This window comes from Carassius auratus, chromosome 23 (genome assembly GCF_003368295.1).
Source record: "Carassius auratus strain Wakin chromosome 23, ASM336829v1, whole genome shotgun sequence".
Classification (NCBI taxonomy): domain Eukaryota; kingdom Metazoa; phylum Chordata; class Actinopteri; order Cypriniformes; family Cyprinidae; genus Carassius; species Carassius auratus.
This window is the reverse complement of record NC_039265.1, coordinates 13,509,991-13,525,488: the sequence shown is the minus strand read 5'-3', so window position 1 is coordinate 13,525,488 and position 15,498 is coordinate 13,509,991. Positions and strand designations below refer to the sequence as shown.

General features: G+C 36.0%; 2 protein-coding genes across 2 annotated transcripts in view; both read left to right on the top strand.

The window, feature by feature from the left end:
* Positions 1 to 538: 538 nt before the first annotated feature.
* On the top strand, positions 539 to 2,399 carry LOC113041392 (L-rhamnose-binding lectin CSL3-like). The gene is made up of 9 exons (XM_026199875.1): positions 539 to 645; positions 721 to 744; positions 832 to 906; positions 979 to 1,114; positions 1,206 to 1,315; positions 1,424 to 1,468; positions 1,730 to 1,850; positions 1,946 to 2,055; positions 2,246 to 2,399. Coding segments are annotated over exons 1-9 (696 nt in total). The 5' UTR covers positions 539 to 572; the 3' UTR covers positions 2,248 to 2,399.
* Positions 2,400 to 12,691: 10,292 nt separating this feature from the next.
* Positions 12,692 to 15,498, top strand: part of LOC113040882 (rhamnose-binding lectin-like) — a 33,981-nt gene continuing 31,174 nt past the window's right edge. The window contains exons 1-8 of the mRNA XM_026199081.1: positions 12,692 to 12,831; positions 12,922 to 12,945; positions 13,052 to 13,126; positions 13,198 to 13,333; positions 13,427 to 13,536; positions 13,641 to 13,685; positions 14,008 to 14,128; positions 14,211 to 14,313. Of these exons, the coding sequence (XP_026054866.1) occupies positions 12,786 to 12,831; positions 12,922 to 12,945; positions 13,052 to 13,126; positions 13,198 to 13,333; positions 13,427 to 13,536; positions 13,641 to 13,685; positions 14,008 to 14,128; positions 14,211 to 14,313 (660 nt within the window). The 5' untranslated portion in view covers positions 12,692 to 12,785. The remainder of the gene's footprint in view (positions 12,832 to 12,921; positions 12,946 to 13,051; positions 13,127 to 13,197; positions 13,334 to 13,426; positions 13,537 to 13,640; positions 13,686 to 14,007; positions 14,129 to 14,210; positions 14,314 to 15,498) is intronic.

The window sequence follows — 15,498 nt, the reverse complement described above, 5'->3', positions numbered from 1 at the left end:
TTGACTTTGTAAAAAAATTGACTATTTACAAGCCAAAACATAGTGTCCCAGATTTGAGCTTGAGCTGTCCCACACTAGAAAGTCCACAAATTCTTAAAAGATTTGGCACAAAGAGCAGTAATGTTCCATTTACCCTTTAATTACAATTTCTGAAAGAATTTTATGATTTAGTTAGAGAAAATACTGGGCATTTCATAATGATATAAAATTTGATGTATCATTTTGGCTTCATATGGAATTATGATGCACAAGTCAAAATGGCTAAAAGTGTCCCACATTATAATCCAGCCATGTGCATCTCATCAGTAAAGACGGTTCTGTAATCAGAGGCAGATCTCCTGGGCGCTTTCACATGGATTCAGCCGTTGTTCACTGAATGCTGAATGCTCACTGAATCATAATTGGCGCACGTTGCGCATTGATCAACGGCTCTGTGTAGTAAATGCTGCTCCATGTGAAGCGCCCAGGTGATTGAGATTCACTGCTGATTACAGAACCTGCCTTCCTGATGAGATGCACATTAAATATCGCATGCAATTTATCTTCCAGCATGTCTGCACACGAATGAAACCATGAAGTCCAGATTTGTTTGTGTTCAAATGTTCCAATCTACCATGCTGGTGCAAAAGCTAAGCGGAATCACTTGTATGTGTTTTTTTTTTTCTTTAATACAATTTGTTACTTTTTTGTCACACTTTTTTTTTCTGTTTGATTTTACAGTATTGCTGTTGCTGTGTCAACATGGTAAGGTGTGCTGTTAATGTACAAAGAAACCCCAATTTCCAATAATGGACAAAATGTAGTGTGGTTTTTTTTTTTTTTCTCAAACAGCATGTTTTCTCTCTGCAAGTGGCAATGCAAAACGATCAGTGACCTGTGAAGGAGACTCTGCATCCCTCAGCTGTGGTGAGTAATTTCCCCATATACCGTGTGTTTTAAACTTTACAATGATTCTCATGGTTTTCTTATGTGTGCAAGGCTCTAGATTCATAAATGTCCTTCGTGCCAACTATGGACGGACTAATGGCAGAACTTGCTCTGCTGGGAAACCTCCTGGGCAGCTCTCAAATGTTCACTGCTCCTCAGAAACATCCCTCCAAACGATGGCCACACAGTAATTAATTGATGGCAGATTTTAATACTTTGCAAGAGTGGGAAAAACTGTAACACTTGTGTCTGTATTTGTGATTCTGTCCATGAATCAGGTGTAATGGAAAAAAAAGCTGTTCTGTTCAAGCAGTGAACTCCGTTTTCAGTGATCCCTGTTTTGGGACCTATAAATACCTGGAAGTATCTTATGAATGTCTCAAACCTAGTAAGTCAATGGACTGATACACGCAATTTTCTAATTTCATAATTTTGGTTATTGCTTTTGGCTGTTACTACTGACCCTTGTTCCTATTTTCCACCTAAATGATTCTAGAGCAGCACATAACTTGTGAAGGTTTCAGAGCTGACATTACCTGTGGTAAGAATCACTCCCCCACCCACCCCTTATTTTTTTATAAATTGATCTTTAGGAACAGCAGTGGCAGTCTGCCTAATCCCATTAATGATCAAACTTTTGTTGTGAATGCAACCGAACACTTATTTAAAAAAAAAAAAAAAAAAAAAACCGCAAGTAACCCATTTAATGACATGTAAATTGTTGCAATATGAAGCTATTTTTTTCCACATGTGATTGGTTTGCTATCACTTGAAATTATCAATGTCAGTTTTTCTGTTTTAGGGAAAGGTGTTATTTCCGTTTATTATGCCAATTATGGACGGCGGAATCTTGCAACCTGTCCTCATAAATTCGCAACTTCAACCCACTGTAACTCTGATCAGACTGCTCGTATGCGTTCTAGGTACAACTGAAAAATTGTTCAGGCTAGAGTCCCTTAAATCAAACAATTGAATATCTTACACGAAGTAAGAATGCTTTATTTAATTTTTTTTAAAGGTGCAATGGAAAGAAGTCTTGTCATGTACAAGCTTCAAATTCGGAGTTCTCTGATCCATGTGTAGGGATCTATAAGTACCTGGAAGTGACCTATTCCTGCATACGAGTTTGTGAGTAAAACTTTCTTACTGAGCTTCACCCTATTTTCAAATAAGAGTAGTGGGGAATAAATTCAACAAATGGCAGGGTTGGGGTTTTTTTTTTTTTTTTTTTTTTTAAGTTGGTTCAGTTGTATACTTGGACTCCATCTCAGTGGAAAAACGCTGGATTTGTAATGCTGAATTTGTCTGACTGTTACAGAGCATGATCTGCATCAGAAGGTGATTGAAATGGCCTGGAAGAGCAGAAGAAGCGTCCTTTTCTTTAGCACACGATTTCTGTTTCTCTCTTAAATCTGCTTTGAAATGGTTTCTTTCAAAAAGACTCCTACAAATAAACTGCTGTTGACATGAAACCTGCCTCCCCTCCTTCACACTCACACCGGTATCCTTTGAACAATCCTACAGGTGCTGGTCATAATTATATCAAAGTTGATTTCACTAGTTCCATCAAATTTGTATACTATTCATTACAGACTTTTTTTTTTTTCTATAATATTGTGAAAAGGTTCAATATTTAAGACACCTGATGCCACACTCTAATCAGCTAATTAACTCAAAACCTCTGCAAAAGCCTTTAAATGGTCTCTAGCAACTCCAACACAATCCCCTCTTTACCTGGAGAGGATTGTGACACCAAACCCATTCAAAATGTGGGGGAATTTCACAAAGAGTGGACTGCAGTTGGAGTCAGTAATTCAGGAACCATTACACACAGACGTATGCAAGACATGGGTTTCAGCTGTCGCATTCCTTACGTCAAGCCTCTTGAACAACAGATAGCGTCAGAAGCGTTAAAGACAAAAAGGACTGGACTGCTGCTGAGTGGTCCTAAGTTATGTTCTCAGAGTAAATTTTGCATTTCCTTTGGAAATCAGGGTTCCAGAGTCTGGAGGAAGAGATCTGTGTACCAGGACTTTTTAGAGCACTTCATGCATCCTGCTGCTGACCAACTTTATGGAACTGCAGATTTCATTTCCCAACAGGACTTGACACCTGCACACAGTGACAAAGCTACCAGTACCTGGTTTAAGGACCATGGTATCCCTGTTCTTAACCCTTTAACTGCCCCAGCAAGAAAAAGGCATTTGAAATTTTTGTTTGCATTTCTTGTTCATGTTGCTAGTTATCACACTCAACGTATTTTTTTTCCATCACATCCCATAATTTTCATAGACATATTGTAAAGATCAGAAAATAAACTATAATACTAATTTATAAAAAACAAAGCAAAATAATATAGTTTTGTATATTGAATATTCTTTATTTATTAAAGTATGGCATGAAATATTTCAGGTTTTTCAGATAAAAATGTAGCAGGTGGTGATTGGGATGAATGCTGGTCAAAGAAGAGAACTTCCTTTCTCCTAAACTGATGCAGCAGTTTTTTTTAAAGGGGGATGCGTCTTCATGACTACATCATTTATGAAATCATGAAATTGACATTGATGCATGATCTGTATTCATGGACTATGAAACCAACTGTATAATTTGTAAAAACAATGTTAAATGCTTTTTCTGTATGGTTTAGTAAAAGAGTCATTCATACACATGCTCACATTCACACACGTCTGTTAAATGTTATAATATCAATGTTAATGTTGTGGTTTATTTTTGTACTGTCATGCCAGAATAGTTGGTAAAGAACCTAACTAATTGTACATTTATTGTATAATAGTGTTTTAGTATATTTTTATACAATATATACAATTGAACAAAGTCCAATTTGAGCTTAAGTTATATTCAACAAATGTTTAATGCTTTATTTATGAACTCTGTAGCTGTTAATGCCATACTTTTCTGTATTTCTTCTTACGTTACTTTTTGACTTTTCACTTCTTTTAAAAATTTTCCTTTTTGATAATTATTATTTATGTGTAAAAGGGATATTTAAAATTAACTATATTTGTACGTTTAATACCTAGCTCAATTTGGGTTAATTTTAACGTAGAAATGTTTTGTTTCCCACATCCTTGCACTCTATTGGTGGCGGCACTCCGCAAGTTTTTTTTCTTCTAGCAGGAGGCGCTAAGAGGGAGAGCGGTATGTTTCTCCGGTAACGGCTGCCTTAGCAAACATTACATGCGAAATAAATGTGAACATTTTCTAACTACAGTAGTTTTCCTTCTGAAATACAGTGATAAAAAAAACACCGGCTCTGGCTTTTGAAACCCTGCAATGTAGTCATTTTAAACCACAAAAAAAAAACAAAAAAACAATGATAATCCAACTGGTTGGGTTAAAATAATCCAGTGCTGGGTTCTTCCCTTTTTGACCCAGCGCTGGGTTGCCAAAATAACCCAAATCTAGTTTTAGAGTGAAGTTTTCCGTGGTTTTTATATATATATATATAAAAGAAACCAAACCAAAGGCATTACATTATTTCTGTATTCAAAAAATTAAAAAAAAAAAAAAAAAAGCAAAAGATAGTAATACAATGGCATTTAAGCTTTTATGATTCAAGAAACACGTTGTCAAGTTAGGAAGTGCAACAGGATTGTATTTCTTTCTTTTGCAGATAAATGAACACTTCTTTGTAAACAGCAATACTGTGCAGTGTAAATCTTGAGCCAGGGGAATCCTCTGGCTCCTTCAAGGAAACTGTTTTTAGGGTGTTTGCCTTTTCTTCTTTTCTAGCATGGAAGTTTAGTAGAGGATGTGCTTGTTGAGGCAGCATCTTCTTCACCCAGGGACTCAAAAGAACTGTCTCCAGCTATCTCTTATTGGAAGGGGTGATAATCCAGATTATGTCAGATGTTCTCAAACTTCTCCATAAAGTACCCCCAGCACTGCACGTTTTGTGTGTCTCCCTATTTCCGACACACATCCACTTCAGGTCTTGCCGTCTCCACTAATGAGTTGATGAGTTGAATCAGGGGTATGAGATGAAGGAGACATTAAAAATGTGCAGGACTGGGGGCACTCCAGGACAGGTTTGAGAACTTTATTGGGTCATCAACATAGCTGAGATCAGAATCAGAGTCCTTGGGTTTTCTGGTACATGGGCCTGAAGTACCATAGAAACTGTTGAAATCCATCTAGTAATTGTAAAGAAAACAACAACAAACAAATAAATAACAATATTTTACATTTTTAGTAATGTAAGTACATCAGCATAACTGTCTCTGATAATTAGGATTTCCACACATTAATTCTATTAATTCATATTTACTCCAAAAATATCTAAAAGTGGCAAAAAAACAACAACACACATTTAAGAATTTATCTCAGTATTTTAATGAAGAAATAACTAGACCTGTGACATTTTCATAGCTATGAATAATCAGAAGTTTATTTTTTTTAGCAAATTGTACATTTTGACTGCAGATCTGAAAACATTGGCATAGTTTTTCTATGTTTACCATAAAGTGACGAATCAACCATTTGGTTGAGCACGTTTTTGAAAAATTATTAAAATCATTAAATTCACAATTTTTTTCATAGCACCAAGTAACATAATTTTGTAAAGTTAGGGCTCTTACAGTGTAAAATGTAAAAAAAAATATGCTTACCTTGCAAAATTTCACCAAGGGCTGACATGGAAGGTGTGATTTCTTTGTTTCTTTTGTTTCATCCATGTTAGAAGAAGTGTTGTGACAAGTGCTGTTGATTGACACTGACATCTAGAGATTTTTTCTTGGCATAACATACCAGATGGATCAGCTTGAAGTGAAGTTAGGTACTCCTCTCAAAAAATATATAGTGTCTCAAAATGTGCTCAACCATTTGGGTTTGGCCAGCAAACTCGCCTGACCTAAACCCCATAGAAAATCTCCAGCTGAATTTCATAGGCCACGAAACCCTTCTTGCTTTGGATGTTATCATGAACATATGTCCCTGGACTAAAAAAAAAGGGATATACGTTAAAAATCTGGGATTCATTTAATTTAAGTTTTAGTTCTCAAATCATGCTAACAAGTGAAACCATTAGGTTTTACACAAGCTTGTGTTTTCAAGATGGAGAATCCAAATACCTAGACTTTCTGTAATTCATGCTGATTTTTCAGTTCAGCTTACACTTTGATTGTTATTCAGAGCACACATTTATTATCAGATACACGTATAGTCAAATGTTAAAAATAATCATACCCAGGGCTGGAATCTGTATTTGAATTTCTAATTCTTGCAGTAAATATTGGTACTTTTCCAGGAGGACACACTTTAGACCAAGTCCAGTCCTGCTGGTATCTCTGTGGTGAAGGGGTGGCCGTCTATAAAAACATGTATTAGTAGTCCTATATACATTAAACCAAGTTAAGCATTTTAGAAAAATGATAGCCTGAATGCACTGTAAGTCGCTTTGGATAAAAGTGTCTGCTAAATGCATACATTTAATTTTACATTTTAATTTAAATGCATTGTTTGCTTGATCGAACCGCAATGCTTCTTACACAGCTTCTGCATACATTGGAATTACATCTGATCCACATCATCAGCATTCGTTTGCACCTGGATACCATGGTAAACAGTAAACATCAGGATATCCATAACCAGGCTAAACTGCATCGTTTTTTTGCATCTGTTGTATACATTTTCTATCTCCACAGGTTGAGTTCGGTACAACATTTGATGTTTCCAACACATTTTGCGCTTGATCACATGTTACGACAACCACACGGGACATTCTAAAATGCTTAACTTGGTTTAATAATAATGTAATGTACTAATAATGTACTAATACTAATCTTAATACACATATTTCATATTTTAACATTCACCAGAAGATGACACAACTGCCTTTCACATCCATATATCATATCAACATGTGAGAAAATGCTGTTTTCCTGCATGTGGGTTTATGAGTAAAAACATTTATTCTTATTATTTATTTACTAATTAGAGTATGGGAATTATGTCACACACACACACACACACACACACACACACACACACACACAGCATATGATAGCAAGTTTTTAATCAATGGGATTAAACTCATAATTTCATTTAGAATACGCTTCGTTATTTATGCAACATAACGTTAATATTAAGACTTAGGCTCTCTGCAAAAAGACGCAGAATGGCTCTGAATGTGGATTCCTTTTGTGGACGCGTTCTTCACGAAACAAATGAGCAGAAGCATGGCAGCTAAACTCTAAATATTCAGTGTTTAATTATAATGGTGTTCTCATTATAATGGTATGGGTGTGACAGTCCAGTCATAGTTAGTAATATTCTGCTTTGTAGTTTGACCTGCTCGTGCTGCGAGCTGAAGAGATATCACCGTTGTTCTACAATGAAGTGCTTGACTCAAAACCAGATGCATCTTAAATCAGGTAAATAATTTATCCACGATATACACCGGCTGAAATGTTATGAAATCACTTGTACCCTACCTGTTCGAACAAAATCCAGTCTCTGTCTGTGTCAGTTTGAGTCTTGGTAAAGTTTTAAATGCCTGCCACCAAGATGCTCCTCCGTCAGTCACGGATTATGGAAAGTGAAACATAAATCTCTAAGGGTGGTTGGAGGTATTCACGCACTTTATAATATTAATTTAAAGCTTCTTTCTTTTCAGATTCTTACAACTTTATCATAATAGGCTGCATATTAACTTATTTGGAGAAAACTGCAAGTTCTATGTGAAATCAGATATTGGAGCGCTTGCATATAGTCAGAATGGCCCACGAATATTCGAAGAGATTGGTAGTCGAATCAGGCTCCTCGAATTGAAGCATCGAATTGTCGACTATTTTGGGGTCACCCCTAATTATGACCATGTGATTATTTCAGGTTTTTTTTTTTTTTTTTTTTTATAAATGTGCAAAAATGTCAACAATTCTGTGTTTTTCTGTCAATATGGGTTTCTGTGTGTACATTAAGGAGGAAAAAAAATGAACAAATTATTTTAGCAAATGGCTGCAATATAACAAAGAGTGAAAAATTTAAGGGGGTCTGAATACTTTCTGTACCCAATGTACACACACACACCAGCACTTTAACCTGTTCAATTGATTGGTAACACAAATTGCTAATCAGACAATCACAAGTTCAACCCAAGCATCAGAATGGAGAAGAAAAGGACTTTAAGTGACTTTGAACGCGGAATGTTTGTTGCAAATTGTCACATGACCAGAGCAGTTAATTTTCTGTTTGCACCATGAGAAGATGATGGCTGCTTCAAAGCTCCAAAACAAAAGCCTAGTATGTTAACAAATATATGACAAAGATTTTTGGTACATATTATTTTTAAAGCGTCTAGTATTAATATATGAAAGTCAAAATTACTCTGTTTTGTCGAGTGTGGACACATGTAGCTACTAGGGGTGCTCCGATCACGATCGGCCGATCGTGATCGGAGCACCCCTAGTACCTACCTACCTTTCCGAAAAATAATTTTATTAATGCTATTAGTATACGTCTTTTAAACTAAAAATAAGAAAGTATTGGCTACTTGTAGTGTACTTTTTTATGCACTTCTCAGAAATCTGCTCTATGTACTTATCAGAAATTAAAATCACATTTAAGTAAACATGTCATATAATTAGAAGAAGTCTAAATTTAGGTTATTTGAGATATACTTGTGCTCCAAGAATGATTTCATTGTTATAAGGTAGGTGGGGCTATTACACATCTTCTGTATAGAACTTCCAAAACACAAGTGAAGAAGAAACTGAAACATTACAGATGCTTCCAGTCCACCCACATGTGATGATCAGACATAAAACAGCGTGAAATCGGTGTAACATTATGGAATAAAATGTTGTCCCATGAAGATTGTCAAGTTTTGGGGTGATGATCGACATGTATGTTCTGAGGCTTCATATTGAAATATGATGCACAAGTCAAAATGGCTAAAAGTGTCCCACATTACCTTAATCCAGGGGTTTTCAAACTGTGGGTCGCACAAAGTCACTTGGCTGCAGCTAAATTTGCGTTTCAACAATACACACACTCACACAGTTCAGTCTAGGGCTGCCCGAACGGGACGAGTGGGGCGGGGCCGAGAGCCGTGGGAACACCGGTCTCGAGATCCACGGAGGAGATCGGAAGGATACAAAAGAGCAGCGTTCGTATCCCCGGCAACTCACCCCAACCCACCGCCTCGAGCATCCCCGGCAGCAGACTCCCTGCTCGATGGCACCGCGGATTTACCCCAGCGGCGAGGGATCTTCGGCAGTGCGTCCCTCCTTCCTCTCTGGCTTCGGCACCAGTGTGACACATTAAAAACTTCACAATCACAGGAAAGAGGAGGCGGGAACCGGGAACCCACTCTTTCCAACGATATAGCCCACCAACATTAATAACGAACTGCAATATGTGATTTTCGAATTGCAATTATAGGGTTAGTTCGCCCAAAAATGAAAATTATGTAATTAATAATTCACCCTTACACTCTAAAAAATATTGTGTAGTTCAAACAAAAAAAATCAACACAACAGTTTGCATCAATATATTTGCGTTATGACAACTTCTAATAACATTAAGTTCAGCCAACAAACAATATTGAGTTAGACAAATTACCTTTTACTCTTTAGACAGAGGTATTTTCAAGTAGCATAAACTCTATTTTTTATGTTGAGTACTTGAAAAAATTAAGTTGTTTCGACTATTTTTTTTTACATAAATTTGAAAATAAATTCAGTGTTATGTACTTAATTATTATAATTATAAATGCAAGTTTTCAAGTTCACAACCTATAAAAAATTAAGTTGCTTTAATTGTTTAGCTTTTTTCTTCATATTTTTGTTCATTCATTTAGTTTCTTGTAAGAAATTAATTAATTCAACAACAATTTTGTTAGTTAATTTTTTATTTTTATTTTGGACTGCAGTTTCAAAATTTGAGTTTCAAAATTTTGCACTTCGCACAATTTACAAAACAAAAATGTGTGCTCTCCACAAATTACAAACTGGCCCTACAGATTTGCCTTTAAAACATTTGTATGCATACAGTTATTCAATCACAGTGAATTAATTCCAACACAGCAAAGATATTGGCATTTGCATATATTTCCACAGTGTCAAACAATCTGAAAACTTTACATTTTAAAACTATTTCTTCACAGTAAACCCCATTTGTAAAACATCTAAGATTGCTACTGTCACAAACAAGCATATATAAATGCTACTGAAATTCATATATTAACCTCAGTATGAAATATAACACAAAGATCAGCCTACAGGAAAAAAACAAATCTTCTGGAACAAGTAGACATCTCAGAAAATACTGTTCTTCAGACACATTACTTTTGCACTGGGTTTCAGTCCATCAAGTTCAAGAAACAGCTTCTGAAACACTTCACATGTATATTTAAGTTCCTTGGGGTAACTCATATATTCTACCCATCAGCAGAGGATAGCACCTTGAGATATCCATTCCATTCAGGATTTTGATGCCCTCAACCACAATGGTTGCCGTGGTCAAATCCTGAAGTAGGTTGATCACCGATGATGGCAATTGTCGTCACTTGCCTTTCAATGTCTTCCTCAAACCCGTGTGTGCCCTTGTAAATCAAGAGAAAATATAGATAGCATGTTAGAGCTAATGAATTGGATTATTGATTTTTTTTAAGTAAATCAATTAATTTAATCACTGGAAACTTTCTTCTATTTTAACTTTAACTCTATTTTTATTATTTTTATTTTATTTTAATGACCATGCACCTAGTTACTCAAATGGCCAAAATAAGTTGCATCAATAAGTAACCATCAAAAATATTTTATCATAAAAATAATAGTAAGTTTCATGAAATAATTCAAATGGTTAAGTGAAAAGCAACAGCCATACACATTTTTACAAATCTTTTTTTCCATAAATCTTTTTATTAAACTAAATAGCCCATCGTTATGATATTACTGACCTGGGTAGACCCAGTGTGTGGCCAGTGTCATATACCAAAAATTTGAACTGAAAGAGAGCAGTGCAGGAGCACATTGTTGACCTGTATTTACACTTTGCCAAGTGAAGATTTAATTTTATTTTCAAGATGTTGTACTCACAGCAAACTCCTTGAAAAGGTCCTCTTCTTACTCTCCAAGACAGACAAGACAATGGATAGCTACTTCTCTCCATACTTCAATTGTTTTGTGCTATTTAATAAAAATGAAAAAAGAATAAAGAGAAAGTGCCAACACTAAATAAATATACTTTAATCTGAACAGGTGAATGACAACAACTTGACAAATCTAAATGATTCTAGTGTGATAGTCTAGATAAATAACAAACTGCCTACATTAAAACTTGAATGCTATCTGTGTGAATGACGACAGATTTTTTAAAAATGTGCATCAAATTATTTTCCTATTTACAGCATAAATGAAATTTTCTCTCTGGCTGAGAATATTTTTCAATGAAACCGTTTTTACATTCTTATCCATTGCTATTGTGGTCAAATTACACTGCTAACATCAATTGTATTAATTGTATTAGCTTTGAAATCCTGAACTCAAATGGTGTGGAAAAATTAAGTTATCAAGCCAATTGCATTGGGTTGCTACAACATAAATATTGGTTTAAACTACTCAACACATATATTTATGTTTAAATTACATACATTATTAAGTTGATGTAATTATCAACATTATTCTGTCATGACAACTCATTAAAATAATGCTGGCAACTTAAAAGGTTTAATCAAATTAACAATTTAGAATTTTTCATTTACAACAATGTATTAAATTATGTAGTGGTAACAGATCCCTTGAATTATTTTTTAGAGTGTATGCTGTTCCAAACATGTAAGACCTCCTTTTATCTTCAGAACACAGTTTAATATATTTTAGATAGTCCGAGAGCTAGTCCCTCCATTGAAGCTGTGTGTCCAGGTCCAGAAAGGTAAGAAAAACATCATCAAAGTAGTACATGTGACATCAGAGGGTACGTTGAAATTTTTTGAAGCATCGAAAATACATTTTGGTCCAAAAATAGCAAAAAGGACGACTTCATTCAGCATTGTCTTCTCTTCATGTACTCAAACAATACATTGACTGAACTGCTTTGAAGAGAGAACTGAAGATGAACACGGAGCCGAGCCAGATAACGAACAAAACATTGACTCGTTCACGAGTGAAGAACCGTTTCTGTCAGACGCGTCCGATTCGTGAACCGAGGAGCTGATGATACTGCGCATGTGTAATTCAGCGTGAAGCAGACCGACACACAGAGCGACACACAGGGTTTTGAAGCGCGGGTGCGCACGAGTTGTAATAACAGTGAAGGTCTTAGAGCAATGCCATTAAAAGGTTCAATCGGTCCACATTATTAAAAGAGAAAAAAACTTGCTCACTTCAATACACTATATTATGCATGAGATTGCATACACCAGAACATTCAAATGTTCATCAAACTTTTAAGTAAGATTAGGCTTAAAGTAATATCAACCGTTTTTTTCCCCCTCAAATATTTTGGTGGGCCATGAAATAGATTACACTTGTCTAGGTGGGTCTTGGAATGGAAAAGTTTGGGGACCACTGCCCTAATCCACCCATGTGCATCTCGTCAGTAGGCTACAGCCAGTTCTGTAATCAGATTTAAATCTCCATCACCTGGGCCCTTTCACATGGAGCTGCTCACAGAGCCAAGGTTCACTGACAAGATGCGCAGACCACTATCATATTTTGCGCACGTTGCGCATTGATCAACGGCTCTGTGTAGTAAATGCTGCTCCATGTGAAACGCGCAGGTGATTGAGATTCACTGCTGATTACAGAACCTGCCTTCCTGATGAGATGCACATTAAATATCGTACAGCATGTCTGCGCATGAATGAAACTTAGAAGTCCAGATTTGTTTTCGTTTGAATGTTCCCATCTACCATGCTGGTGCAAAAGCTAAGTGGAGTCACATGTATTGTTCTCTTTTTTTTCTTTAACTCAAATTGTTAGTTTTTTTTTTTTTTTTTACGAATTGTTTAATTGTTTGTGTTTGATTTTACAGTGCTGCTGTTGCTGTGTCAACATGGTAAGATGCCCCAGTAATAAGTCCCAATTCCCAGTAACGGACAAAATGTCATGATTTGTTTCAAGTAATTTTACTTGGCTATTTCTTTCTTTTTTCCCCCAAACAGCATGTTTTCTCTCTGCATGTGACGATGCAAAACAATCAGTGACCTGTGAAGGAGACTCTGCATCCCTCAGCTGTGGTGAGTAACTTCCCATTTACCGTGTGTTTTAAACTTTACAATGATTCTCATGGTTTTCTTATGTGTGCAAGGCTCTGGATTCATAAATGTCCTTTGTGCCAACTATGGACGGACTGATGGTGAAACTTGCTCTGCTGGGAAACCTCCTGGGCAGCTCTCAAATGTTCACTGCTCCTCAGAAACATCCCTCCAAACGATGGCTACTCGGTAATTAATTGATGGCAGATTTTATTTTGCAAGAGTATGAACAACTGTGATACTTGTCTGTATTTTAAGTAACTGTGACTGTCCATGAATCAGGTGTAATGGAAGAGAAAGCTGTTCTGTTCCAGCGGTGAACTCTGTTTTCAATGATCCCTGTTTTGGGACCTATAAATACCTGGACGTAGCTTATGAGTGTCTCCAATCTAGTAAGTCAATGGATTGATCCCAAATCTTTTTATTTCATAATTTGGTCAATGCTTTTTGCTGTTATTACTGACCTTGTTCCTATTTTCCACCTAAATCATTCTAGAGCAGCACATAACTTGCGAAGGTTTCAGAGGTGATATTACCTGTGGTAAGCTATTATTATTTTAACTTTTTGGGAGTGGCAGTGTGCCGACTCCTTAACCAAACTGTGTGTGAATGCAACCAAACAAAAAAAAAAAAAAAAAAAAAATATATATATATATATATATATATATATATATATATATATATATATATATATATATATATATATATATATATATATATATATATATATATATATATATATATATATAATAAAAAAAAACTGATCACTTTCACGTAAGTTTCACAAAGGAAACCCAGCAAGTAACCCATTTAATGAAACGTTGGAATACGAAGACTGAATTGTGGGTTTTTTTTCTTTTCAGAGGAGGGTGTCATTTCTGTTCATTATGCCAATTATGGACGGCGGAATCTTGCAACATGCCCTCATGAATTGGCAACTACAGCACACTGTTACTCTAATCGGACTGACCGTATGCGTTCCAGGTACAGCCGAAACAATCAGACTAGAGTCACTTAAAAAAAAAAATCAAACAATGGAACGTGTTTTTTTTTTTTTTTTTTAAAGGTGCAATGGAAAGAAGTCTTGTCATGTGCTAGCTTCAAATTCTGAGTTCTCTGATCCATGTGTAGGAGTCTATAAGTACCTGGAAGTGACGTATTGCTGCGTATGAGTTTAGTGAGTAAAAAGTTGAGCTAATTTGAAAATAAGAGTAGTGGGGAATAAATTAAGTGGCAGTTTGATCTTTTAGTGGGGTTTCCTTTTTCATTCTCTCTGAGGGTAAGCTTTGAGAACTCTCTTTAAAAATTGTTTAATCGTATACTTTGACTCAGAATCTCAGTGAAAACTATAATGCTGCAATGCATGATTTGTCTAAATGTTACAGAGCATGATCCGCATCAGAAGGTGAGGAAACCGCCTGGAAGAGCAGAAGCGGCACATCCTTTTTGGCATACTCTTTCTGTTTCTCTCGAATCTGCTTTGAAATGGTTTTTCAAAAAGCTTCATTCAAATATATTGCTGTTGAAATAATCTGCCTCCAATCTTTTTTTTTTTTTTTTGGCGGGTGGTGGGGGTGTTCAGTGTTTTGGGTAGTTTTTGTCACTCCCATCCTGGGCCAGCCTTAACCCAGTGGTTGAGTTAACTATTTAACGCGGGGATTTGCTTCTCTTCTGGAGAGAGCAGTTCTTAGTGCCATCGAATTGACGCTTTCTTCGGTAAAATACAGGCTTGTATACACCATGTATAAAATCATTGCGGTGCTTAATATCGTTCAGTTTTATGCGGAGCAGCGTGTGGTATGAATCACCTTTTAACGAGTGTCGCGTCTTTTCGAGTGATTGGAAAGGCCTGCTTTGCATGAAACAAACTATTTTATTCATAAAGATATAGAATACAAATATTCCCTCAGAGCTGTTTACTGTTTGTTTTTGGGCAGGTTATAAAGGCAATCGCGGTATATTTCGGCTGTATGAGTGAAAGGGGAGAATTTATATGTGCGTAAACGTCAAGTCAATAAGAGACTTTCGCATACACCTGCATATCCTCACACCTAGCCTCCTCATGGTGCAATTAGAGAATTGAGATGTCCTTCAAGATGCAGTGGCTAAGCCAGGATGTTTTTATAGGGGTGGCCAGGGAAGGGCCAGCAACCAGTCCGGGGTGGCACAGAAATCTTAATTTTATATAAAAAATGTGTTTGACTATAATGTAGGCATAATAGGCTATTTTAGTGCCTTAAACACAACTGAGTACAATTAATTTCTACTTAACTGAATTGAGATTGCAATTTACGACTTAGATCAAGTAACACTGGGTGAATATGACAATTTGTTTTTATTATTCCTCACCTCCA